The 25,018-nt window shown below is 47.4% G+C and overlaps 9 protein-coding genes across 9 annotated transcripts; 4 read left to right on the forward strand and 5 right to left on the reverse strand.

Annotated features, from left to right (window-relative positions):
* Window positions 1-803: 803 nt before the first annotated feature.
* Window positions 804-3,591, reverse strand: LY89DRAFT_712424 (pectin lyase-like protein; the record flags this gene model as incomplete). The annotated part of the gene is made up of 3 exons (XM_018217980.1): window positions 804-1,935; window positions 1,984-3,150; window positions 3,520-3,591. The coding sequence occupies 3 exons, from the start codon at window positions 3,589-3,591 to the stop codon at window positions 841-843; spliced, it is 2,334 nt and encodes a 777-aa protein (XP_018061261.1). The 3' UTR covers window positions 804-840.
* Window positions 3,592-4,893: 1,302 nt separating this feature from the next.
* On the reverse strand, window positions 4,894-5,938 carry LY89DRAFT_661557 (uncharacterized protein). Its single transcript, XM_018212610.1, has 2 exons — window positions 5,651-5,938; window positions 4,894-5,602 (listed from the first exon to the last, which is right to left on the reverse strand). Exons 1-2 carry the CDS (start codon window positions 5,736-5,738, stop codon window positions 5,256-5,258), a joined length of 435 nt encoding a protein of 144 aa, XP_018061262.1. The 5' UTR covers window positions 5,739-5,938; the 3' UTR covers window positions 4,894-5,255.
* Window positions 5,939-7,411: 1,473 nt separating this feature from the next.
* LY89DRAFT_692256 (uncharacterized protein) lies at window positions 7,412-9,478 on the forward strand. Its single transcript, XM_018216499.1, has 3 exons — window positions 7,412-7,810; window positions 7,866-8,824; window positions 8,881-9,478. Exons 1-3 carry the CDS (start codon window positions 7,532-7,534, stop codon window positions 9,122-9,124), a joined length of 1,482 nt encoding a protein of 493 aa, XP_018061263.1. The 5' UTR covers window positions 7,412-7,531; the 3' UTR covers window positions 9,125-9,478.
* Window positions 9,479-9,715: 237 nt separating this feature from the next.
* On the reverse strand, window positions 9,716-11,290 carry LY89DRAFT_712426 (pectin lyase A; the record flags this gene model as incomplete). Its single annotated transcript, XM_018217981.1, has 6 exons — window positions 10,943-11,290; window positions 10,740-10,883; window positions 10,561-10,686; window positions 10,414-10,510; window positions 10,117-10,362; window positions 9,716-10,048 (listed from the first exon to the last, which is right to left on the reverse strand). Exons 1-6 carry the CDS (start codon window positions 11,140-11,142, stop codon window positions 9,716-9,718), a joined length of 1,146 nt encoding a protein of 381 aa, XP_018061264.1. The 5' UTR covers window positions 11,143-11,290.
* A 1,786-nt stretch (window positions 11,291-13,076) lies between these two features.
* On the reverse strand, window positions 13,077-14,906 carry LY89DRAFT_768848 (cytochrome P450; the record flags this gene model as incomplete). Its single annotated transcript, XM_018221801.1, has 5 exons — window positions 13,077-13,245; window positions 13,321-13,931; window positions 13,989-14,385; window positions 14,471-14,609; window positions 14,693-14,906. 5 exons carry the CDS (start codon window positions 14,904-14,906, stop codon window positions 13,077-13,079), a joined length of 1,530 nt encoding a protein of 509 aa, XP_018061265.1.
* Window positions 14,907-15,584: 678 nt separating this feature from the next.
* On the forward strand, window positions 15,585-17,595 carry LY89DRAFT_702777 (MFS transporter; the record flags this gene model as incomplete). Its single annotated transcript, XM_018217272.1, has 9 exons — window positions 15,585-15,614; window positions 15,668-15,744; window positions 15,803-15,854; window positions 15,909-16,083; window positions 16,209-16,280; window positions 16,330-16,767; window positions 16,897-17,057; window positions 17,122-17,479; window positions 17,522-17,595. 9 exons carry the CDS (start codon window positions 15,585-15,587, stop codon window positions 17,593-17,595), a joined length of 1,437 nt encoding a protein of 478 aa, XP_018061266.1.
* Window positions 17,596-18,174: 579 nt separating this feature from the next.
* LY89DRAFT_768858 (S-adenosyl-L-methionine-dependent methyltransferase) lies at window positions 18,175-19,757 on the reverse strand (the record flags this gene model as incomplete). Its single annotated transcript, XM_018221802.1, has 6 exons — window positions 18,175-18,357; window positions 18,424-18,612; window positions 18,700-19,151; window positions 19,206-19,329; window positions 19,384-19,510; window positions 19,572-19,757. The coding sequence occupies 6 exons, from the start codon at window positions 19,755-19,757 to the stop codon at window positions 18,227-18,229; spliced, it is 1,209 nt and encodes a 402-aa protein (XP_018061267.1). The 3' UTR covers window positions 18,175-18,226.
* Window positions 19,758-20,465: 708 nt separating this feature from the next.
* Window positions 20,466-22,468, forward strand: LY89DRAFT_661571 (S-adenosyl-L-methionine-dependent methyltransferase). Its single transcript, XM_018212611.1, has 5 exons — window positions 20,466-20,975; window positions 21,027-21,305; window positions 21,369-21,419; window positions 21,505-22,028; window positions 22,093-22,468. The coding sequence occupies exons 1-5, from the start codon at window positions 20,736-20,738 to the stop codon at window positions 22,271-22,273; spliced, it is 1,275 nt and encodes a 424-aa protein (XP_018061268.1). The 5' UTR covers window positions 20,466-20,735; the 3' UTR covers window positions 22,274-22,468.
* A 360-nt stretch (window positions 22,469-22,828) lies between these two features.
* Window positions 22,829-24,266, forward strand: LY89DRAFT_743550 (uncharacterized protein; the record flags this gene model as incomplete). Its single annotated transcript, XM_018220961.1, has 3 exons — window positions 22,829-22,905; window positions 22,965-23,315; window positions 23,363-24,266. 3 exons carry the CDS (start codon window positions 22,829-22,831, stop codon window positions 24,264-24,266), a joined length of 1,332 nt encoding a protein of 443 aa, XP_018061269.1.
* Between the last annotated feature and the right edge of the window lie 752 nt (window positions 24,267-25,018).

Consider the following 25,018-nt stretch of genomic DNA (forward strand, 5'->3'; position numbering starts at 1 on the left):
ATCGTATAGTAGGATCTTCCTAACTGTGCTGTCTCCTAGGTGGTAGTAGCCCTGGAGCTATTGCAGGCCTATTTTAGCGAATTTGAAGAGCCGGCGTATGCCCTCTTTGTGCTTGGTTCTGATCTCTGCACCTGGGAGACGTGGAGACATAGGTGGAGTGGTAAAAGGATCCATAATGGTGGAGTTGTTGATAGTTTAGTCCTAATGTGAAGAGTTTTAATTTCGAGGTTCTACAGCCTGAACGCACGGACTTTTGTCCCCATGTTCGTTAGGTCTTCACCCTAAGCGAAACACATTCCCGGGGTTGAAGCTTGAAAGAAAGGGTCATTCTGCGCTGAGTTATAGAGATGATCGCTAAATAAGAGAACTTTAAGTCGGATTTTACATCTCTACAGAATGCAACCACACATCAAGAGGTCAGTCACATGTTTAGTTCAGGCTCACCGCTGGATACCAGTTAACCTTTTGAATAAGAGAAGATTCTAGGTTTTTTCACTGCTCATACTAAATCAACTTTCGTTCCTCGCTCGACCTCTTCGATTTAGACATCAACATGGAATTGTGAATTGTAAGCTCACCTACCTACTGTTGCACAATCTGCGGGATCCTCAGATCTACGGTGGATGTCACTCGCTTCTTTCAGGGGAAATGCGGGGTAATATCGCTGCTTACCGAGAGACAAGAAAACCTGGAATAGGTAAATTTATCACCGAAAAACTTTTGTCAACAATCGCTATCTTCTAAAGCCGTCTTCTGGAATACCGTCTACCAAAGGAGTGTATTCTCAAAAGCGTCATGTATCAGTCAACCAGTCCTCCTCTATAGCCACCAAAACAGCAATCATGACAGAATTCCTCTTCTAAGCCTCCTCGCCAACCTTCCCAAGATCCCAGAATGCGTCAAAGTAGCAGCAACAACCGCTCCCCACGACCCAGGATTATTATTCTGCGTCTCCAGCACCACACCATCATCAATCAAAAGATTTAAATTCCCTCTCGTATTCAAATTCCACCAATTCAGCTCCGTCGGATTCCCCACAATCTCACACGCATTATCCTGACACGTTCCATTGATCCCCATGCACGCGCCAAGATTGTTGAAGAACGTCCAGAACCCCGAACCGAAGATATAAAGATTCGAGCCTGAGACGATTCGTTGAAACCAGGCCATACGACAGTTTGGGCCGTCGGTGGCGCAGTTTGCGAATGTGGGATCTGAGAATGCTGCATTGGGCGTCCAGGGAGCGGGTGCTTGGGCTGGGCCGCCGGTGCCTTGCCAGTAAGGAGTCTCGGATTGCTGCATACCGATGAAAAGATTCGCTGCTGAGACGAGGTTGTACTGATACAGCGTGTTGTGCTCGAATGCTGTGCCGACAAGCCAGGTTCCGCGCGTTGACTCGATGAGTGCTCCTCTGCCGGTGGATATCTGTTGGGTATAGTCGCCGTCGAGATCATGGTCTGCGGTCCATCCCCACATATCTTCGATATAGACGGAAGTGGTTGGAGTCAGGTGTAAGAGCAGAAAGGCGGCTTTACAAGGCATAAAATCTTGACATTTCGTCTCGACTGCTGAGCCAGCTGCTCCTCCGACGCGGAAGTGGCTGTTCCAGAGTCCGACGTCGCCTTGAGAAAGGCCTGCCATGTTGATCTGGAGAAGGATACATCCTGGAAGGACGTCGGCGACTGTGAATAGCATGTCTGAGATCTGGGCTACTCCAATTTGGCCTGGGAGTCCGATTTGTACCATGACGTTTGGTGCGTCGGTGTTGGAGAATTTGGTGCCAATGGCGCTGATTGCTGATAGAGCTTCTCCGACGAGTCGAGATCCGGGAGGGATGTGGATTGTGTCTGATACGAGATATGTTCCTGCTGGGAAGAAGGTGATTGCACAACCGGCGTTGCGAGCTAGTATTGCATTGATGTTGTACATATCATCCTATATTTCCCATTAGTATTCGAAATCATCGAAGAGTGAACAACTTACTGTCTGTCCGTCTCCATAAACAGGATAACCTTCAACTGTCTTGATATTCACCACTTGATGCACACTGTATTCTTGATACGTCGGAGGAGCCATAGTGAAAAAATCCGCACCATCTAGCAAGAGCGGAGATCTGAAAGTCTGATACGTAACACCCGCATCATGTACTCCCATAACCGGACCTCCTTTCAAATACGCATTCCCATAAATCCACGTTCTAGGAACACTTCCAGTAAGGATTGTCTTCCCCCCAGCAACAACAGTACTCCCCACCCCGCTCGTAGCCAAATTATCAACAACAATCGAATCATCTCCCGTCGTGCTATTTCCCACTGTCTGACTCTTCGTCGCAATCACAATCGCGACATCCTTCGCTGTGGAATCGATCAACGCCACGCTACCTACATTTCCCACGCCACCAGAGGTAGCATTCACGCCGACTTCACAGTTCGAAAACTTCGGATTTTGAAATACCATGTCGAAACCATGACTGATAAGGATCCCAGTTTGCGTGTTGCTGAAAGTACACGATTTGATGCTGTACTGTTGATTATTCATGTTGATGCCGTAGAGCCCACCCTCGAAGTCAAGATTCCCCATATATGTACCCGAACCGCCTTCCGGTGTAGACACGCCAGTGTGTTGAGACGATTGTGGCATTCGAAACAAGACATTGGTTAGTTGAGTAGCTTGAGACACGGACCAGTCTATGATCGTGAAGGCTGTGTCCGGATCATACGCCGTTGAGTCTAGGACGAAGTTCTTGACACCAATGTAAAAGTTGATAGTCGCATCCAGATCTGGATCTTTCATGTACAGCAAAGTCGAACCAGTGAAGTTTGACGCAACTTTCAACGTCGGCCGCTTGATGGGGTTTCCGATGAAGAATGTGTCGACGAATGATTGAACGCTCTGGCTCATGAGATACGTTCCTTCAGGAAAGTAAATGACAGCTGGAGCGCCAGTTGTTCCGAGACCGTTCCCTCCGGGACCTCGTCCGCCATAATTAATGGCTGTTTGGATGGCGGGTGTGTCGTCCGTCTCGCCGTTGCCGGTTGCGCCGTAGTCTTTCACGTTGCGGTAGACTTGCCAAGATGAGCCATTGGGAATGAAGGGGGAGATGCCGTTGTGCTCTATTTGCTCGTACCAATAAGTCGACGGGTTCGGTGGCTGACCGAATGGTGGTAGACTTGGTAGTGGGAGCGGTGGGATTTTCAGAGGCCTTGGAGACAACGGATTAATTGTAATGTTCGGTCGCGTGATGAGAATTCCGTGGGGATGTGGCTTCCAGTCAGCGTCGATGGAGGGGACATAGGTGTATGCTGGGTAGAGAGCTGTACTTTGGCCGGCTGGTATTGATATTGGTGGGTCCTGGGCCGATGCGGAAGCATAGATTGTCAGGAGAGTGACCCAAATACTATCGGAGAAGACTTGGCAATACATCCTTCGCGACACTTGTCCCAATTACAAAAAACAACAAAAGAATGCAGATAGAGAAAGCGATTTATAAAAGCGCTTAGCTTGGATAAACTTCCGTACCAAAGGTATGTTACATTGCAGTGCAGAATGCATTAATGTTGCACTGGTGACAGCTTTAGCAGCGGCCGCCATTACGGGAGGAAACATGCGCGAAGGAAATAATAACGTGAAGAAAGATACAGCACTATTAAGGTGGAGAGGAGATCGTCAGGGGGAAATGAACGCGATCGAAGATGAATAAACATATCAACCCAATCAGCAACGGGAATCTTGAAATTCGCGGTCCGAATCAAGCTTTTGACCCCGCACTTCAATCCAAAAGGAGGCTACTCCGCAATGTACGAAGGACGAGTAGGTAAGTAGTTGTAGTTGATGAGCGTGTGCGAAAAAGAATAGGAGACCGGTATTCACAGAAACTTGCTAACAGGTTAATTAAGTAAAAGGATCAAGCAAGGAGTGCAATTGCATTGTAGATGCGTTAATGGAGGTTAAGAAGTATCATCACTGCAGAAATAGAACTGCAGAGATGGAGCTTCCACTAGTGTTGTCTCGGCTAGTGCGTATCTACCCCGCTCTGGACTTCAAGTCCCACCAACCGGAACTTTACTTCCTTCGTCACTTACACTTGGATACATATAAAGTATTAGCAATACCTTAGTTCAAGTTTCTTAATAGCGAGCTCTACATCAGAGTAGAAGAGTCAAGAACTACATAGTCAATGAAGCGAGATTGAGCTTCCAATGGGCAGGCAGCTCTTTTTGTCAGACAACGCTGGAATTAAAATGCGACTTATTTCACGAAAGTTTCGACATGAATGAAGACACTAGTTGTCCTCTCCTCTTTGGATTTCACTTTGAACTCACTTGCATATATCAATCATCAAACGGTTGCGTTTTATATTGGAAGACTGTACATTTTATTGCTTTTCATACTAACTCACTCGCCTTTTATCTCTCGCACTCTCTATCAGCGCCTAGACATCAGCATGGTATTGCAACATGTGAAGCCCCAGGTCACCCACTGTTTCGCAGTATGTAGGATCCTCAGATCTACAGTGCGGGCAGCGGAGATTGGTCCATGGATGAACGACGACCGGGCGATTTGGGAAGTTTCTTGGCGGGGCCATATTGACGATTTAGAAAGTAAAATTGGGTTTGGAAGTTTGAAAGTTTGGAATTTGTGTAGGGTTGTTATGTTTGTGTTTTTGAAGTGTTGATGTGGTATGATGAGAAGGGAGGGAATGGGATGGCTAGCGGTATTTTATGCTCGAACTATGCCATTGTTCTAGATATCTAGTGTACATTGAGAGGGGAAGAGATAAAGAATAAAGGATCCTCTTTGTCAGATATCTTTGTTTCAACAAGAGCCTTGTTAATCTCTATTGTGACTCTAGACATGACAATCAAAATTTGCACTTCATTGATACAATACATTGCCGCACGTGCCTCCGGACACGTCCTCTGACTTGGACATAACAAAGCCCACACAATATGGGCACAATACACTTGTACACCAGAAATAAGCTTACAAAATAGGACCACAAAGCGACTTGCTAAAAATAATTTTCTCTCAGCTCACTAGATCTCTTTGTCCTAGTTCTCGAGTAAGAATGGAAATAAAGAGCGAAAAAGTCCAGGTCAGAACAATGCCACGTAACAATATCATTAGAAAAGGGGGAATGTTGCAGGAGAATCATTAAACACAGCAAGCATGTCGTCCAGTGAGCCAATTTGCGACTTTCCCGACCAATGCCAAAGTAATACCCAGCACCAACACACAATTCAAAGCAAAACACACTAGTAAAAATAAACCCCATCACCCTCCATCCTCCCCTCCTCCTCCAATTCTCTCAAACAACCCTTCACTCTCCTCACCATCGCCTCTCCATACTTCGGTCCTAGCGGTGGTGTCGGAATACTAGTATCCGGTCTCAACCACGGCACCCGACTTCCTCCTTTCGCCGAACAAGCTTTCCTCATCTTCTCCACCGCTTCCTCGTCGTATCCTGCGCCCGTAACTACGGCTTGGGCCGGTTTGGAGTAGTTCTGAGATCCGATGTTGTCGTTTGAGTCGAGGTCCGAGCCAGAGAGGATAGAGGGGATTTCTGTGATGCCGGCGGAGGGAGTGAGGATTATGTGGATGACTGTAAAACGTGAGTTGGATAAATGAGGTTGGGAGAGAGGGCGTTGACCATCATATTCGGGCATGAGACTATTCTTAACTCCCGTTGCGATCTGAGGCGATTTACCGCACAAGATGATGGGAATCGCTTCCGACATTTCGACTCGCTCTCTTCTTTGATTGCGAAGAATGATTTGCAGTAGTGACAGAAAACGAGAATCAGAACGTGAATATTAATAATAGAAGAAAAGAAAAGGTCAGATGAGAAATGAACAGAGCATGATCCCAAAATACGCGCCCTGAATGACAGCTGAAAAGGGTTCGGTGTCTTTCATGTGAAAGAGACGTGAGGTTGTAGGTATATTAGTTAGTGCTGACTACAGCGAATGAACGCGAACGCGACCAAGGGATCTACAACCCCGCATAGCCCCACCTTCCTAGTACGGGGAGTTCCCGAGGCGATTACTTGTACGAGCTCGATACGAGATGGAAAGCTTCTGGAGCTTTGTATGAAGGTGGTACAAGATGATAGTTCAATATAGACAGAAACTCATACAGTTCAGTAGAGGTAGAATTGCACGGACTAGATGGAGAGAACAGAAGTCTAAGCGAGTCACTCGCTTCGCTTATGATGCGAAAAGGGGCAAGAAACAGTAAAGCAGGAAACTGACAAGACGTTTATCTGGAAGCTCGGAAAGTGATGTCTTCTGCGAGCTCTGGTTCACATTCTGACAGCCCATTATCCCATAAGCACGTGACTGAGCTAGCACGAGCAAGCAACGGTTGCCCATTGCTGCATACAGAGGGAGCTATAAACTCGAACATACTCATCTCTCAATTGAAGAATCTCCAAGTTTTTCACTCCGTTCCAAAGTTGCTTGCAATTGGTGGTTTATCTTCAGCCCCCAAAAAGTGGGGTAAGTGAAGCTCGGGCGTGCTGGCGAATCTTGGTGTTTCAAATATACACCAATAGGGACTTGAAACAAAATATCCTCAGCTATGACGAGTAATCGCTCCACCCTTCCAAATTTGATCTCCAGATCTCCACCCAAGCTTGAACTGTTGGGATGATCTCCATTGCTGCATTTGGACCATCTAAAGAAAGAGAATTTTGGATTTGCAGCGCTTGGGAGGAGGGGGGTGGGGGCGAGAAAGCTGCACCAAAGGCTCTCCAAAGTTGTTGAAGATGACAGTATTGATGACTTCGAAACTACATGTTCAAAGGCTTCCTTCTTATTTTCCAGAAACTTGAGGAATCCCTATTTGAGGTTCGCACTAGTCCCATTTCGCGCAGATACCCATGGTCTGATTCCTAAAGGATCTGAGGGGTCTGAAGTATCCACACCTGTCTGTGAATCAGATAAAGTACTTTCCACGTGCACTTCTTACGTATCCCTCTTTTTTTTTCTTGTCTTTTGTTGGAGGCTGGGCAAAAGCTTATCCAGGTCTCATACTAGGGAACAAACTAGCGAGAAGTGAAATCACGATTCACTTTGCAGGCTCTAATCTAATTGCACGAAAAATAGCTGTGACAACATACGCCGCGACGGCCATAACAGCGAAGCTCGGATAGACGGCTACCTAATCCACTTGAGGGGCCCCAGCTGCTGAATTGGAAGATTGGTCAGGAGATTAGGGGACCAAATTGCAATGGAACTTTTGGGGGCTCGTTTCGCATGGCCCATATGGCTCAAGCTTTCGCTTGCAAATCTCCCTGGCCTAGACCCTGCTTCGGCATTGATCCGCTCCTTTCAGATGGTCCGATGTTGCCGCTTCCTGTAAATCACCCTTCGAAGACGGATCAGTGAGTGGGGAAATTCTTCCGTGTGGTCCCTCGTGGTGGCATCCAACATTTCGTTTCTTTTTTCTATATTTGTTTAACATCCAGCTCTGTCCTTCCTTCTCGTCTCACCACTTTCGTTTTACCTTCTTCTTGCTGTGTACATTCATTATGCGCTCTTTCACTTCCTTCTTAGTAGCGGTGCTACTCCCTATCGTTCTTGCTTGTGAGAATCCAGATACTCATTCTTGTGCCTCTATATTCAGCGCCAGCACAGCACTGGTGTCAAGCTTTTGCGCAACATATACCGCAAGCGCTATCACTGCTACTGCAGCTATTCCTTCTGACATCAATTCCGCTTGTTCTGGCAAGACCACGAGCATCTCGGAAGCGTGCTCCTGCTTTGTTACTTCCGAGACAGCTGTTGCCCTAGTCGCAACTACCTCTACCGTGAGTACCATCGATTTCTGCTTACTTAAACAATTTGTTGACCATATATCATCAGACTGAGGCCAAGACCACAGCTAAGACAATAATACCTACAACGCTAGCTACCTCAACTATCAAAGCAACTTCAGTAGCTAAAGTAACCTCCAGCGCAGTCGCAGTTGCAACTACCGCCGATGCAGCAGCGGCTTCAGCGGGAGTTGGAGGCACCATCATCAGTACCCTGACAGGTGGTGCTGGTGTTGGCGGTACTACCTGCACAGTGACTGCTTTTGCAGATATTAGCGCATCTGTCTCAGCATGCTCCAATGTTCTATTGAGCGGCATCACTGTCCCAGCCTCTACAACCTTGTCTGTTGCCGTTCCCACCAGCGGTGCTCTCCTTTTCGCCGGTACTATGACGGTCGAGTACACACCTGATGCAGATTACACGCCTATTGTTCTCAAAGGGACCAACGCCAAGGTGGCTGGCCTTGCAGGTGCAGTCATAGATGGTCTTGGCGCCGATTACTGGGATGGAGAAGGATCCAACGGTGGTACGGCGAAGCCAGACCACTTCATCAAACTTAGTGACATGACAAGCAGCAGCTTTTCCGATATCAAGATCATCAACTGGCCTACACACTTGTTTGAGATCACTGGGTGCACCGATATGACAATGTCGCAACTTATCTTGGACAACAGTGCTGGTGCCTCTCTTGGACACAACACGGACGCTTTCGATGTTTCCAGTACTGATGGATTGTACGTCTCCGGTGCCACGGTCTACAATCAAGATGATTGCGTGGCCGTGAACTCGGGATCTAATATGCTGTTCGAAAACATGTGCTGCGATGGAAGCCACGGTCTATCGATTGGCAGTATCAGCAGCGGGGTAACGGTCAGCAATATCACGTTCAAGGACTCGAGTGTCGTGAACGGCGAGAACGCTTGCCGCATCAAGACGGATGCTGGAGACGATGACTCGACTGTCTCCGATATTACTTACAGCAATATCTACGTCTCAAACATTACCGAGTAAGTCACGGTACCTCTGCGCTACCGCTAGCCTTGCTGACTATGTGATCTTACAGCTACGCCATTGATGTCCAGCAAGACTACGAGAACGGTGACCCAATAGGCGATTCTACAACCGGAATCACGGTCTCGGGTGTCACGTTTGATTCGATTACTGGCTCCGTGGCTGATGGTGGCTATGAGTACTATATCCTTTGCGGCTCGACTTCAAGCTGTACGGATTTCACCTGGACTGATATTGATATCACGGGAGGGACATCCTCGTGTTCGCCGGCTGGTGATGAATGTCCGTCAACATAAGTTCGTTGCCAATACTCACTACCAATGGATGTGCTAGAAGCAAGTTGTGTATATAGCTAGGGTGGTTTGTACTGTACATAGCGATTTGACCTGGAGTCCGGTTGGGTAAATCAACATTCGATTCTTCGTTCATTACCTTGTCACATGTGATGACTTGTGTAGCAGGGATTTCCAAGCTTGTTCGGAATGCAAATACGTGTGGGTGGGACTCGTTCTTCACCAAGAGGCGGAGCGCTGAAATGAGAGACTTGTGAATTTGTTCTTCAAGAGGACTGAGATGAGTTCACTCTGTGTAGCTCCTGGCAAAGCGATGCTAAGTATTTTCTTAAGTGAGTGGCTTCTATGGCAGCAGGAATGGGAATACAGCCCAGGGACTGTTGCATCCAAATGCGTTGGCTTAAGATGTCGACTTATCCTATGGAGTGGCGTTCACTTTTTAACTATTAAAAAATGGCCACGCTTGAACTTCATGAATCAATATATTTCAAATTTTAAAGGCAATCAAAAGTATATACACCCAGAAACGAAACCCCACTCCTTCTCCCCGGCCCTTCTATCCCATCTCCTCCCCAACCTCCACGCCTTCCCCACCTAATAAGTAATCTTCCCATACCCAGCATTACTCCCCACACTACTAACAACCGTGGTATACGCCGCCGCACTCGCCACATTCTTCCCCTCAAAATCCGAAAAGAAGCTCGTATCCGCCTGACTAAACGTTCCAGAAGACCCAAAACCATTGAGTTGACAATCGTGCCCCAGATACGCGAGACAGGCTTCGTTGGCCGTGGTGCTGGGAGAGGTGAAGAGGAGGCCGTCGATCGGAGTCTCGGCTACGGCGTCGATGTTTTGGAAGACGTTGCCTTCGGCGACGATGTAGGCGCCTTCGCCGATTTCGAAGGCGTGGTTGCTGTTGTCGTACCACTGGGGGATGGGTGTTAGTAAAAGGCAAGTACACTTGGGAGCAGCGGAAAAGAATGCGGTTTACTTACGTAGTTGTTGACAGCGTGGAGGAGAGTGTTTCCTTGGACTTTGGGAGCACGTCCACTGGTGTGGTAAATGTAGTTTCCTTTCATGGTGACGAGATCGTTTGACCCGTCGAGATATATGCCCCAATAGTGGTAGCCGTCGCAAGTTGCTGACCAGAAAGTGACGCCGTTGATTTCGCAGTTGGAGATTGTGACACGATTAGAGGCACTGGTACCGAGGACGATGTGTTGACGGCCGATGAGAGATGTCTATTAGATATGATTAGTTGGTGAGTTGTTTGGAAGATCTTGGGAACGTACAGTAACGTGATCAATCCAGATCATATCAGCGTCATCGATGGTGATGGCATCACCTCCCCAAACGTATTGTGGGTTGATGTCTGTGATGAAAACGTTTCTGGATAGTGTCAACTTGGGTTGATGTCCCAGGCATTACATTTCTCTTACTGAATGATAATGTTACTAACACCAGAGACCATCCTGATACCTTTTCCTTTGATGACACCAGTGGAGCCTTGGCCGATGAGGGTTTTATCGGAAGCAATAGTCATACCCAGCACTCCGGCTGCATCACTGCAAAACTGTCAGAAGAGTAATCCCAATGCAATGAGTAAAGGGTGACTTGCTAGGTCACAGTGGTGGTTGGAGCATCGGGCTCATAGTTCTCGCACCAATCGTCTTGATCAATTGCAATTTGACAAGCCGAACCCGTTCCCCATGGCTTGCAGCCAGAGCTTGTGACCGTGCCTTCAGAGCCGGTGAAATCGAAGCTTGAGAGAAGGCAGTCAGCTCAGGAAGACCTTGTATGTTGTTTTACATGTGGACTTACGTCTTCGTGAGGACAATGACTTGAGCTTCATCGCTTGCGAGATAAGTCACGAGCTCATCTATAGTATCAGGATACACAGGCGTGGCGGAACCACCTCCAGTGACACCCTTTGCAAAACCCTCTGCAGCGCCGTTGACGGCGACAGTAGCAGCGGAAGAACTAGTAAGCAAAGCTACCCAGAAGATTATAAATGATTTCATATTGGATAGTGAAAGAATGGACGCAAGATCGAGCCAGCAAAAGTATGATGTCAAGAAGTGAAATAGCAACTGCGACTAATTCCTGATAGAATGCCACCGAGTTGATGGATATTCAGTGAAAGGATGGACATCATCTTATACCTATCACTCTTACATCTTGTCTTGATTGTTGAATTGCAGTCCCTCGGAGCAATTAAGAATAAGGAGTGGTGGATTCGAACTTCATATTGCTAGCTCCTATCTTGGCACTGCGTGTGGGTACAGTTCCACTTATCTGGATAATATTCGGAGCTTGCCCACAACAAATATCCTAAAGCAAGCCCTGAATACGATGGAAAAATTGCACAACTTGTACATCTTGTGATCAACTGCAGCATCTTTGAAATAAATAAACCACGTGGGCCTGTGACAGCACGGTGGGAAGCTCAGTACGTAAACGAAGGATCGATTCGGCTATCTCTTAGGATCTAAAGGTAAGGAAAAAAGAAGGGAGTGGGAGAGCTAGAGCTTATATACGCCAGAGTGAAACATGCTTAAGCTCTAAGCCCGGATCGTCGCCAGGGATAGTCACGGTACTTGAGGGTATTGGCGCTAAAAACACATACCCAAGTGGTAACGTGATCTCTAGCCAGGTGATCCAGGTAATCCGTAACAATTAATACAACTAGTCTGTTTTAAAAACTGATATAACACAAATCGTGAGGTTATTTACAACAATTACACCGCTTCTTCCTAAGTATTCGAGCCCAGCTTTAGTTTGCGATAATCTTAAGGCAGCCGGAAACCAATGCGAATTTCTAAACGTAAATACTTAATAATAGGATGGTAAGCACCTCTTTATACCATACTTACACTATAAAAGCGAGGAGTAAAATAAAGAGATCACATCATTTTTTATGCGTCGATCTGTATACTTAGCCTTTTTCGGTAAATCGACGAATTTTAGCATAGATAGTGGACCCGATCTCTTCCCGCCCCCGCCACGCCAGCCTCAACGAACTGGAGCATCTCAAGGGGAGATGGAAGTAATAGAGCGGGCTCAGCGGCAGAGGATAGAGCGTGAAGAATCAGAGAGGGCGGAAGCGGAGCAGCGGCACAGCATTAATTCCATCAACGCTTCAACTATCCTCTACCCAACCCCTCGTCTTTTCTCACAACAACCACCCAAACTTCGGATATCGTTCCATGCCCCTCACATATCTCATCTTCCCCAAATCCTGCCAGTCTCCTATTGATCATCTTGTAATAAAGACATGCAAAAGCAGCAGCGCCACACATAGCATCTTGGAAATACCCAGATATGATCAGAGCTGAAGCTTGCAAGTGGAAAGACTTGCTCTGTCCCGAAGGAGTGGAAATCAAATTCAGAGGAATATCTTGAAATTGGAAAGATTCAATGACGTGATGTTTGCGATATTTTGTAATACATGATCAAAGACGATACTGAGGGTCTTAATCCAGCCCATCTACTAATTGGGAGGGACGGTGTTACTTGATAGTTAAGCTGGGGTGAGGAGTATTAGAGTGAAGGATTTGAATGTGAGGTGGAAAGTGCTTTCGTAAGTCAGGGAAGTATATCCTTGAATTGAGATAGAAGGTATTGCAAGAAGTAGCCCACTAGCTCTAGATTTATGCTTTATATATGGTGGTAAGACACGTTGAGCCGATCATTGAACGAAATTGATGTTAATGCAGCGAAAGGTAAGATCTTGCACTTGTACAATAGCGTGAAAGCTTTATAGTTGGCTAGCACATGGAAGATGAGCCGATATCTCCAATAGAAAGTTCATTATTTGATACTCTACAGGGTAACGTGAAGTGCTTGGCTCCCATAAGTCAACTCAGATCAATCTTGGACAAATTAATCCCATACCCTAGGGTTCAACTTCTCCCGAATCCTCGTTTTGGTCGTTGCAGTATGTTCAACTCGCATATCAAGTCTCAAACAGGCTCACACGGCATTTAAGCAGTGATTTAGCTTTTGTCCCGATGATGAACTCATCTCTCACCATGTGGAAGTCCGAAGACTGAATATCTTGGAATTTGAAGTTGAAACGAGGAGCAAGGGCGGCAAGAGTGATGTACAAATCGGCCCATGCAAGACTAGATCATAGCATTAGTAAAGGAGGACAGAAACACAAAGTCAAAACGCAGAACATAAAAGAAAGATAAACATACTACATGCTCGCGCAAATCCTCGATCCTCTCGAGAACGGAGCATAGATCTTAGCAAACTTCTTCCGCTTCTCAACGTCCATCCAACGATCAGGATTAAAGCTGTATGGATCCGGGTACAGCGTTTCGTCAAAATGCATCAGAATGGTTGTCATTCCGACAGGTGTTCCGGCCGAAATGTTCCAGTCTCCGTAGACGAGGTCTTCATCAGGAACGACGCGGGCCATGCGCGATCCGATCGCCGGACTCATTCGTAAGGCTTCCATAATAATGGACGTCAAGTACGGCAACTGCTCTAGCTTTTTCAAGTCCATGAGATCGTCAGAAGATGATATGTTATTGACTGTTTGGAGCTCAGCACGCAGACGTTGCAGGATCTCGGCGTTGCTGAAAACGTGATATAGCATCAATCTCAGTACGCCGGAAACCGTCTCCAAACCAGCACCTACGATGGTCTGGACTTCATTGAGAACGCGTGGCAAAGACTTGTCGGCAGGAGCGAGATCCGAGTCGGCGATCTCGTGGACGACGGTACGGGGTGTGTCTTCTTCGGTGGAGCAGCAGGAGGAGGAGGAGGCTGCATTGAGAAGTCTTTCGGTGTCTTTGTCAATTTCCTGTAACTGTGTCAGCCATTCAACTATCCTGATAAGAGGAAAAAGGAGCCCTCTTACCTGTAGAAACTGGAAGAAGACCCTAGCGTCATCATTGGCCACTTTCGATACCGTATTCAGAGGAATCGCCTTCAACGCTGACCCCAACCGGGGAAAATGTTTCGAGAATCGCCGAAGGAAACCCACGCTCTGGCACATATCCGCTACCGCAACGTTGAAATCGTCTTTTTCTAGACTTCCATACGCTTTATTGAGAATGAAATCACATTGTACGTCCTGCACAAGGGCACCTGCAGCAGCTCCCAAATTGATGGTACTCCCAGCGCGATGCATAAGTGCGGTACAGAGCTTTTCGACATTACGGATCACAACGTCTTGTCGAGCCGCCACTTTGGTCTTGCTGAAGAAGTGATTGAGCGGTGATCGGCGAGCTTGATGGAGTGCATCCACAGAGGTGCTATCAGCTTGTTAACATCGGAACTGGTTTATTTACAAGTAAGGAATTAAGAAGGAGAGTCATATTCAGACTATGGGAGACGAACCAGATTGTAGCACCAGGAGCAATGAATCCTTTACACGCCCATTCATATTTATTTCGGCCGTCGTGCAGGCCATAAAGCTTCTCATAGAAGGCATGATCGAGAACGTGAAGTTCATACGGGCTGATACGAACGATAGGTCCTGGAAACAAATAAGAAGCAGATTAGAAGGGAATTCCAAACAAAAGTCATGAAGTTAAGAAGAGCAAGCGGTTGAATGCTTACCATACGTTTTGTGCATCTCCGCGATTTTGAAAGTATATTGTCCTTCGAGGATCAGGTCGTAGTAGGCTTCATACCAGCGAGTGATGGCGGCCAATTTGGTACCGGGGAATTTTGATAGAGGGTGAAAGAAGAGGCGATAGAAAGCTACGCTGCCACAATAGACAGCAAGCGTCGCGGCAGCAACTTTCCATGACAGTAATTGATACGGATCCATGAGGGCTTGGTGATGTTTACAGAGTTCAACTCGCTGTAGTGGGTATGGAGACTCAGGAACAGCGGTCCTTTTTCAACACCTAAAACTGCACTTGCGGGATATCTTGAGCAGCGATATAGTTGATATTCGAAGGTAGCAGAGGTATAACGGGTTGAATGAGAATAGTCGCTCCAAAACTGAGCAAACTTCAACATACCAATTCAACAAAGACGTAGTATCCGAAAGTCAATACAACCACGAAAGAGTTCTGACCCATTCTTCCGTTGAATACAATTGCGGCGTGGTTGATTGGTCGATTCGTCAGTCGATAGGCTTGTACTACTCAATTAATATACAAATTACCGGTGTGATTATTGGGGACTGCTGTGCTAGTAAAAATACCGAAATAAGAATAATTGTGGTGTTTGTGTTTTAGCCTGGCACTCGCCTAGAAAAATAATCACACCGAGTACGCTACATGGGCACTTTAGCCACGTAGGCCGACCCTGGTCTGCTAGGGGTTCACAACCCAGTTGCCCTTTTTCGGATCCTTCTGCTTGGTAAGTTTTCGGTCGTGTAAGTACAGGGTTCTGCGATGTTTGTCTGGTAACCTCAGTCCAGCCCTGCTTAGCGCTGGGCGGGGGAGATCGCTTGCAACGTCGAGCTGTCGTGGCCGCCGCCTCTTTTATCAGCTTCCTTATGCTCCTTGACAACAACATCGTGAGCACGGTAAGACGCGCTTCCAAGTGTCCAAGTTGTTGCAAACTAATCATGACATCCAGGCCATCCCGCGGATCACCGACGAGTTCCACTCCCTTGCTGATGTTGGTTGGTACGCCAGTGCATATCAGTTTGGCAGGTACGTCTTGCTCATCTACACGCATATGCTCAAATGTCTAACATGGCTTTTGCTCCAGTTCCGCGCCGCAGCCGTTGACCGGAAAGATTTACAAGTATTTCAACACCAAGGTTCGTGTGGAATGTGCGCTGCTCTTGTTTCGAGCGTGGAACTTATTGTGATAGTGGACGTTCTTGACCTTCTTTTTCATATTTGAGATCGGCTCAATTCTCTGCGGCGCTGCTGTCTCCTCTCCCATGTTCATCGTTGGTCGATTCGTTGCTGGCTTTGGCGCTGCGGGCGTCGCCACCGGATCCATCACTATGGTTTCACTTTGCGCACCTCTTGACCAGCGACCACGTAAGCGAACCTATTCATGATATCGAGTGATTGTACTGACGCTTTTGGCCAGGCCTGCTTGGTTATTCTTTGGGTTGTAAGTATCTCATTGCACTCAGCAGCTCACGGCAGCTCACACTGAATAGTCAAACTTCTTGGACTTGTTCTAGGGCCTCTCATCGGGGGAGCTTTCACATCTTACACTACTTGGCGTTGGTGTACGTTCGCTGTTGTTCCTTTCTATTCGAATTTGACTAATTATGCCAGGCTTCTATGTGAACGTACCAGTTGGCGCAGCAGCAGTGCTTGGCATGATTTTCCTGCCCATCCCTGAAGAGATGATCAAACCTAAACCCTGGACCCTGCTCCCGAGACTACATCACTACCTTGACCTTGTCGGCTTCCTGCTTTTTGCGCCTGCGGTCCTGCAACTTCTCCTCGCGCTTCAATTTGGAAGCCAGAACTATGCTTGGAACTCGTCAACGGTCATCGGCCTCCTCTGCGGCGCTGCTGCAAACGCTGTTGTCTGGGGCTTCTGGAATAACCACCGTGGAGAGGATGCCATGATTCCTCGCTCATTGATCCGCAAGGGGAATGTCTTGTTCTCCGGAATCTACGTGGCTTTCCTCACCTCGGCGGTCTACGGTGGCATCTACTATCTTCCACTGTATTTCCAAGCTGTCAATGGCGCGAGTGCGATTCTGAGTTGGTGTATATCTTCTTCCATTGATCATATCCCAGCTCATCACCGCTGGTTTCTCAGGTGTTGCAGGTAAGTCAGATACATATCAAATAATCTAAAACGTACTATGAGAGCTAACACGATGCCGACAGTAAGTAAGATCGGCTACGTGATTCCTGTTGCTATTTTTTCGACCGTCTTCAATTCCGTAGGAACCGGTCTCTACTCTCTCCTCCAACCCGGTACCTCAAGCGGTCAATGGATCGGTTTTCAAATACTTGGTGGCGTCGGTTTCGGAGCTGGATTACAATTGGTTCGTCTCCTCACACACAGAACTTCTTCTGCACATACAACGCTGACGCAATTGAATGGGATAGGCCATCATAGCAGTGCAAGCGGCAATGGATAGCAAAGAGCTCGCCTCCAGCATCGCATTTATCGTCTTCAGCCAAGCTTTCGGTCCCACCATCGCACTAACCTTCTACAACATCATCTTCCTCGAAAGCATGAAGTCACAAATCCGTCATTATGCACCTAATGTCAACCCTACCGATATAGTCAATGCTGGTGCTACTGGATTTTGTTCTTTCGTCTCGCCTGCAGACTTACCTGGTGTATTGAAAGCATATGCTGATAGTATCGATCGTGTTTTCTACCTAGCGGCAGCGTTCGCTGCTACGTGTGGGATTTTCTTGTGGGGAATGGGATGGAATGATTTGCGGAAGAAGAAAGCTAGTAGTGCAAGTCCTGATGTGGATACGAACCCAAATCCCACAGCCGAAGGCACGGACGGAGATAATACGCCGAAAGCGGAAGGCGAGAAAGCAGTGGAGGGAGACAAGGCAGTTTGAGGTGCCGATGTTGGCTTTTCCCCTAGCTTTCCATGATACTTGCAGACAGGCCTGGACTTTATATGTAGCTTATAGCTGTTGCAGGCAGACTGCACACTTTGCTTTGCAGAAGGTAGATAGATAATAATATGCTGCCAACGGCGGCTAATTCGCCCATTTACTATAAGTTCAATCAAGGTGTTCTCAGCATAGGTTTCTCTGCACTGTTAGGCCAACTAGATTTCTTCAGGAAATGCAGACTCATTCCACACGGTAGCTACATCATCCGCCCCCACATACAGTGGGTGCTCTTCCCCAGTTTACTCTTCTGACTTGTGACTTGAACTGTTTCACAGAGTTTTCCCACAGGGTCGCTTTACATGAATTATTTCTCCCATAGAATCCCTAATTACGGACTGACTAGAGAGGTTTTCCAATGCACATTAAACTACTTACCACTATCTGCATTTGAAATTGTGCACATCATACATCGTAGAGCCCCCTCCTCTATCAAATATTCATTTGAACAAAATCTCAACCAACAATGATAGCAAAAAATATCTTCGCTCTCAAATATCCAAAGCCGTAGATCTCCATCTCAATAGCCCCTGGCAACAAATCAAACGGCGACAAAATAGAAAGGATGAGATGTTCAATTGAGACCGAGACCAGCAATGATAACAGAATCTTCAAAATCCGTGTCATAATTTACCACTTCCTGCATTTTCAATCCAGCGCTATTCAGCAGATTCTCCCACTGAGCTTTTGTGCGTTCTATTCCTCCTGCAAAACTCTCAGTCAGTATCTCTATGTAGCCAGGTGGAGCGAATGAATCCTAGATATACATACCAACGCAAATCATAACTTCAATATCATGTTGCGCCCCTTGCGCCGTAGTATCTCGCTCAGGAAGCACGATTTCATCAATCAGGAGCACTGACTGGTCCGTCAGGCCTGCTTTAGCATTGATTAAGATCTCCACGCATGTAGCGTCTCCCCAGGCATGAAAGATGTTGCGCGTGTAGTAAGTTCTTGCTCCTTTACGACAAAAAAGAAAGAAAAAAGAAAATGTTAGCCGAGATTTCTTCTCTTCGATAGCAGTTTCAGAGATAGGGCAAGACATACCTTTGATAGGCTGCGGCGTGAAGATATCATATACCTCTGCCTCGATGCGGGCAGCCGCGAGATCAGCTTTCGCCTGCTCAATGACCTCCGGTCGGTCTTGGAGAAGCACTCGGCCAGGGAGATCCGGGAATCGCTGACGCAGGACACGAGACTGGGGTCCTGTAGAGCCACCCACATCAACGAACAGCAGCGTCTCGCTAGTCGTGTTCTGAGCGAAGCGCTGTTGGAAATCCAAAGCATCGAAAAACAATGGTCTTCCTTCGCGTTGAACCCTCATGTGTGCTTGCGCAAGCTTCAATGCCCATGGATTGTCTGCTAACCATTCGTAGGGATGTTTATCTGTGGGAACGACGCTGCTCCATGCCGTGGGTAGGATGCCGACTGGATCGCTGTATTGGTGGGTTTGCAGCCAGGAGGGAAGGTTCAATGCTCCTTGGGCGGTGATTTTATGTCTGTGATCGTGTTAATGTGAGAACGGAGATGATTGATTGGTTGGGTTTCCTTACGTCCAGCGAAGGGAGTTCGCGTGGTCGTCGTTGCTTAGAGCTCGAGTTACGTTGGTGGATTGGTAGGTGTCGTCGTCGTTTTGAGCTAGGATGTCTGTTGCTTGGTAGTACCGTAGTAGTCTTTCTGGGAACGGTTAATATCTCGAGAAGGTGAAGGAATGAGAAAGTAAGTAAGTACTCAGCAGGTTTTTGTCTACACCGGCCCTCTCTGTGAGTTCTGCGATGCTGAAAGGGCGAGGCTCGGATGCCGATGCGGAGAACAGCTTGGTTTCTACACCAACGAGAGAGAGAGGTAGTTGGAGATGCTGGTGATGCTGGTGATGGCTGTCGTTAGCTATGTAATTACGAATTAAAGGTTCTACCTACTGCATAACCAATTCTGCGTAATGTCTCTCTGGGCCGTTCCAAGGAAACAGAGAGCTTGCGTCCGGCCTCGATCAATCGACGACGAGTGACTTCATCTTTGATCTGTGCGATGGTACTTTCTGGATCTCGCAGAAGGGATTCAATCTGCTCTGCCAGTGCTTCGTACTGAATAGTGTTGGATCTCATCTCGAGTTCGAGAAAGGCAGCTCAGGATGGAATGCTCAGGATGGATTGCTCGAGAAGGACAGCTCAAGAAAGACAGCTCAAGATGGGAACGGTGATGCAAGGTATGTTCAACCGTAAGATCAACAGGACGGAATGTTCAAAGTCGGAAACTGAGAAGCTGGAGCGGGCTGATGAGGCTCTGGTGGGGCAGAAGGAGGGAGAACGCCTCTCTGAGAAACGGGCGTCATCCGCATCGACTGTACAATGTAACTTCGACTTGGTCATGATTGCTATAATGGAACACTGGGGACGTTGACCTTGCATTGACGATGTGCATCTCAGCCCAGGCTTACTGTAACCCTGAGATTGTGTCTACAACCTCAAACTCGGTGACCATTTTTGCTTTCAAGCATGCATTTAGGGGCCCGCCATGTATCACGCGAAGCTCATGGATTCTTGCAGATCCTGAGACTCCTGGTTGCCTGGTCAGTCCTTGCTTGTTGGACATGTGAAATTGGCTTACTCTTTCAGTCGGGCAAACCAACAGCAACAGCAACAGCCGGTTCATTGAGGGCTCTGCAGCTGGTGCATGTTCGTGATTGAGGGAACGGTGGTGGTACTGCAGCTAATATCCAATATCCAACCTTGCACGGGCCTTTCAGGGCGCACCCTCCCTCTGTTTGCTGCGCCGCCAAAACTCGTGAGAGATCACCTCCACACCTTTCATCTTGAAGCTGCCAGAAAAAAATCCAAAGACTCCAGAGGAAGCTCTTGAAATCCCTTCTGCAGCATTGCGATCAGTGAATTATTACATTCAGCACACTGGAACGCCGAGTATCTCCCCCGCACCGTACTAGGCAGCTTGACTCACGTCAGCTGCATTAACCTGGTAGGTATCAGGCACTTTTAAGTGGATTGATTATCACAAGTTCTATATCTTTTGACCCCGCCATCTACTCTTGACCACTACTCGAGCCTCTCTTCTCTATCACATCGACAATGGCATCACCAAACACCACTGCCAATATCGTCGAGCTAGCTGCTCAGATCAGCACTGCCGTCGCTCAACTCCAAGAGCAGCTCTCAGCCCAAGGCGCGCCAAGCCCTTCCTTTGCTGAGGACAGTCCTGAAAACTTCCCCCCTAATGTCTCCCATCTTAAGGATACCATCCTCGATGCAACTGCTAATCTCCACGAGATGCTCCTGGATCCCCTCGCACTGCTCTTCAAGTTTGCTTCTGTAGGTATTCCTCAAATTCCGCTAAGATTTCTCGTGAACTGATATTTCCAGATCTCCAATCTGGTCAGCATCGACGCGATCTGCCGCTACAAGATCCCTGATATGATCCCCCCTGGTGGTCAAATATCTTTCGAGGAGATTGCTGAAAAGACTGGCCTTCAGAAGGGTGTTGTTAGACGCTTTCTTAGACACGCTATGGCCATGCATATCCTGAGAGAAGTGGAGCCTGAAATGGTGGCACATACCAGTATCTCCAAGTTCTTGACGATTCCGTATATTAATGGCTGGGTTAACTTTGAAAGCAAGGATACTTGGCCTGCGACTACTAGGGTAAGTTTTCAAGAATCTTTTACATCAGAAGCACGCATAGCTGACACACATGTTTCGCCGTAGGTTGTAGACGCGATTCAGAAGTGGCCAAATTCTCAAGAACCCAACGAGACTGTAAATGTTTCCCGTGTTGTACATTTTGTTTTCAAACCTTTCCAGGTCTTGATGATCAAAGTACAGCCTGTGCTGATCTGTACAGGGTTTCGTTCTTGCCAATAACGGCAAGACGGTCCAAGAGGTTGTCACTACCGACCCTGAGCGAGCGATGCGCTTTGGAACTGGAATGCAAGCTATCAACCATGTTCCGGGTTACGCTATCGAAAAAGTTTCTACGGTTTATGATTGGACTTCCCTGGGAGACGCACGCATCGTCAATGTTGGTGGATCTCGAGGTCAAGCCGCCATCGAGCTAGCCAAGAACTTTGGTAATATCAAGCTACTTGTCCAAGATGGAGCAGGCATGATTCAAGGCGCTGAATCAGGAGTCCCCGAGGAGTTGAAAGGATGCGTTGAGTTTATGCCACATACTCTCTTCGAACCGCAGACCGTTGAGGCACCTGTCTATTTCTTCCGCATGGTCTTCCGCGGTTTGGGCGACAAATACGCCGTCGAAGTCTTGAAGGCACAAATTCCGGTCCTTCGACCTGGTGTAAAGATCCTCCTTCAAGATGTAGTCATGCCAGAGCCAGGCGCCATCCCATTGTGTAGAGAGCGAGTTGCTAGGTATGTTGCCAGGTGTTGATGCGAGTTACGAAAAAAAGAAAACCTACTGACGGAAACTTCACAGGGCTGTCGATTTGGCTCTAGAATGCTTCTCCAACGGTCGTGAACGATACTTGGACGAATGGAAGGCCCTACTTGCTGCTGCAGATAAGCGATTTGTCCTTCATAAGGTCTATGTACCCAAGGATTCTTTGTTGGGAATCTTGGAGGTTCACTGGGACGAATCTGGTGCTGGAGAGGTCTGAAGGAGTATCGACCAAATAATGGGCAGCAGATCTCAGGTTCTACGTGTCTCGGTCACTTTCACGAGGGTCACCACGGACATGGTGGTGCACTTGCTAGACTCATTTTGCGGTGTTATTCCAGGTTCTGAAGATACCTGATTCTGATCATTATGAAGTGTTTGCTAGGGCGGCAAATGGAGTTGCTTTTCTCGAGCTTTTACAAAATTCCATCTTGAACCATCGCCCTCTCTCTCATGAACTGTGTGAAAATTATCAATGTTGTCAGACACCATATTTGTGTGCTTACAAATTACTTCGATTTTCCCTCAGCTGCAGGCCACAGAGTGCAGCCCCTAACCGCAAGATTGCTTCAAGACCTCTTCTTCCTACAGATTAAAATTTCACTTTCTCTGTATGTACTGTGAAACTATCAAGTCTGTTTCCATCTCAAGGCGTAACACCATGCGAGTACTGTGTCCGACGACAATTCAGTCCCTTGTTTTTTGAAGGGGCGCAGATTTGGCAAGGAACTTTATTAATTAACCGTCAAGGTCTTTCAGTGCGGGGGAGAGAGCGATGGAGGTGGGCATCGGTCTCCGTTGGTGGCGCAAGCGGCGTAGGCGTGTAGCCCCTCATAAGTCCAATGAAGGTCTGTAATGCTGACTTGGGGCGGGAAAAGGGGAGGGAGGAGGCGGCGTCTGATTGCTCGTAGAACCCATGCTGATGTATTGACGTACGAAGAGTTTGCCCTGAGATACTACATGCTTGTTCCTTCGTCGTCACGGACGTCAGACGTCCGGGATATGGCAAACAAGATCCTTACGAGGGTGTTTGGGGCCTGCAGAGGCGAGGGCTTAGATAAGTATCAACTTGGACTTACAGAGATCTTCTCCTGTGCTGATATGTTGGCATTCTTGGAAAATCTTAGAACCACACGCCTCAATTATCACGCAACTATGATCCAGAAGAATCTGAAAGCCAAGTACTATCGCCGCAAGTACTTAGAGGCACGGAATGCGATCCTCGTTATCCAGTCCGTCACTCGGAGACATCTTGCTTGGAAGTATGCGCAAGAGACTCGCGAGATACCAGCTGCTACGCAATACAAAGAGTATGGCGCGGTCAAAAGCAGCGGAAGAGCTTTAATGCTATTCGCAACCACATAATCCTTATACAAGCTGCGGCAAAGCGCTTCTTACAAAGAAGGGCGATCTTGGATACCCGCTTTGGAAAGGCTGCAGTATTGATTCAAAGGTTGTGGCACTTGAGGAGCGAGTATAAGCGCAGGGTCGTGATTGTCCAGAACTTGTGGCGAGGCAAGTGTGCTCGCCGTAGATGTGAGAAGATTCGTGAAGCGGATCGGATCGCAGAGTTGCCTACACACTGGCGAACACAATTGCAACGGATTAAGAGTAGAGAAGTACTCGAAGATTGTCAGCATTTCTGCTATCTGGTACGCCACCCGGTTACTTCCGTTGATATTAGGCCAGATCAGGATGCCTTGGAACGGAGTGGAGGACCGGACAAGATCCCAACCGGGGATCGACGGCTGAAGCAGGTCAAGTTCATACTTGAGGATGGGTGGGCAAAAGAAAAGTCTCTCGATATCCCAAAAATAGTGCTCCAAGTCTCAAGGAGGATACACTTGGTGGAACTAATAGCCAAGTATATGGAGGACATTGAAGCCAAGAAAGCCACGTCCAAGAAGTGGCCAATTGAAGCCAAGAAAACTACGTCTAAGAAGCGGCGACAACCAACTGTAAAAGAGACATATGTTGACCTCCTCTTCCCCCACACGATTAATTACAAGGGGAAGAAGGCTCGGAAGAGGAAGAAAGGCAAGAAGGTGAGGGATCAGAAAGGTCGGCAAGTGAGTGGGGAAGAAGTGCGTGAGAAAGCAGAGAAGAGATTCGAGTATTTCATACGGTTAGGGAAGCCACTATGGAAGATGTCTGAGTGCTACGGCCTTAGTGTCCTCGCCATACTTCCTAAAGAGGTGACAGAAACGAGGTAGGTTCTTGTTTCCCTAGTCTGGATGGATTTCGTCACTCTCGTCCGCTAATTATTAGTCTTTTTACACTTGCACTCAAAAAGAATCAAAATTAAGATATCGTCGATTACATTAACTTATATCATCCAGGGTTAAAAGAGCAAATTAGTAATCTCTCCTCCCTTCTTCCCAGTATAATTACAAGTGAGCTCCCGTTAAAACGGCTAATAATCGAAATAATTTCGTATTACAAACTATTAAATTATCTTTGTGACGGGTTGAACCCGATATCTGGCTGCACTACTACGTAGTGCAGCCTACACGTGACTACGCGGGCCTGCACATGACGACGCGACGCTAAAGCGCGCGGGCCATTCTACGAACCAGCGAGAGCCCCTTTTAAAAGAGCTCCTCGTACAAGATAGAACTCTTCTCTCTTTAGTTAATTCTTCTTGTAATACAATCAGGTTCTTGCTTTGACTCATTGCATCCAACCCGTGACAATCTTTTCGATGAGCTATTTTAATTCTCTAATAATTACGACTTATTTCTGTCAGGGGTTGAACCCCATACTGCTTCGGCTACGCCTTGTCACGACTCTCTCCTTACCCTGTGGTAAGGTCACGTGGGTTGGTATGGTGAATGAAGTAAGATAAGGCAATGATATTGGGTTTAGGGTTTTTAGGGTTAGGGTTAGGGTTAGGGTTAGGGTTAGGGTTAGGGTTAGGGTTAGGGTTAGGGTTAGGGTTAGGGTTAGGGTTAGGGTTAGGGTTAGG

Source organism: Mollisia scopiformis, assembly GCF_001500285.1.
Source record: "Mollisia scopiformis unplaced genomic scaffold LY89scaffold_40, whole genome shotgun sequence".
Taxonomy (NCBI): Eukaryota; Fungi; Ascomycota; class Leotiomycetes; order Helotiales; family Mollisiaceae; genus Mollisia; species Mollisia scopiformis.

Coding starts and splice junctions, on each gene's coding strand:
- LY89DRAFT_661571 (XM_018212611.1), top strand. CDS start 20,736: ATGGCATCACCAAACACCACTGCCAATATCGTCGAGCTAGCTGCTCAG. Junction 20,976..21,026: donor TGCTCTTCAAGTTTGCTTCT/GTAGGTATTCCT, acceptor TGATATTTCCAG/ATCTCCAATCTGGTCAGCAT. Junction 22,029..22,092: donor TGTAGAGAGCGAGTTGCTAG/GTATGTTGCCAG, acceptor GAAACTTCACAG/GGCTGTCGATTTGGCTCTAG.
- LY89DRAFT_661557 (XM_018212610.1), bottom strand. CDS start 5,738: ATGTCGGAAGCGATTCCCATCATCTTGTGCGGTAAATCGCCTCAGATC. Junction 5,603..5,650: donor TCTCATGCCCGAATATGATG/GTCAACGCCCTC, acceptor CACGTTTTACAG/TCATCCACATAATCCTCACT.
- LY89DRAFT_692256 (XM_018216499.1), top strand. CDS start 7,532: ATGCGCTCTTTCACTTCCTTCTTAGTAGCGGTGCTACTCCCTATCGTT. Junction 7,811..7,865: donor TAGTCGCAACTACCTCTACC/GTGAGTACCATC, acceptor ATATATCATCAG/ACTGAGGCCAAGACCACAGC. Junction 8,825..8,880: donor TACGTCTCAAACATTACCGA/GTAAGTCACGGT, acceptor GTGATCTTACAG/CTACGCCATTGATGTCCAGC.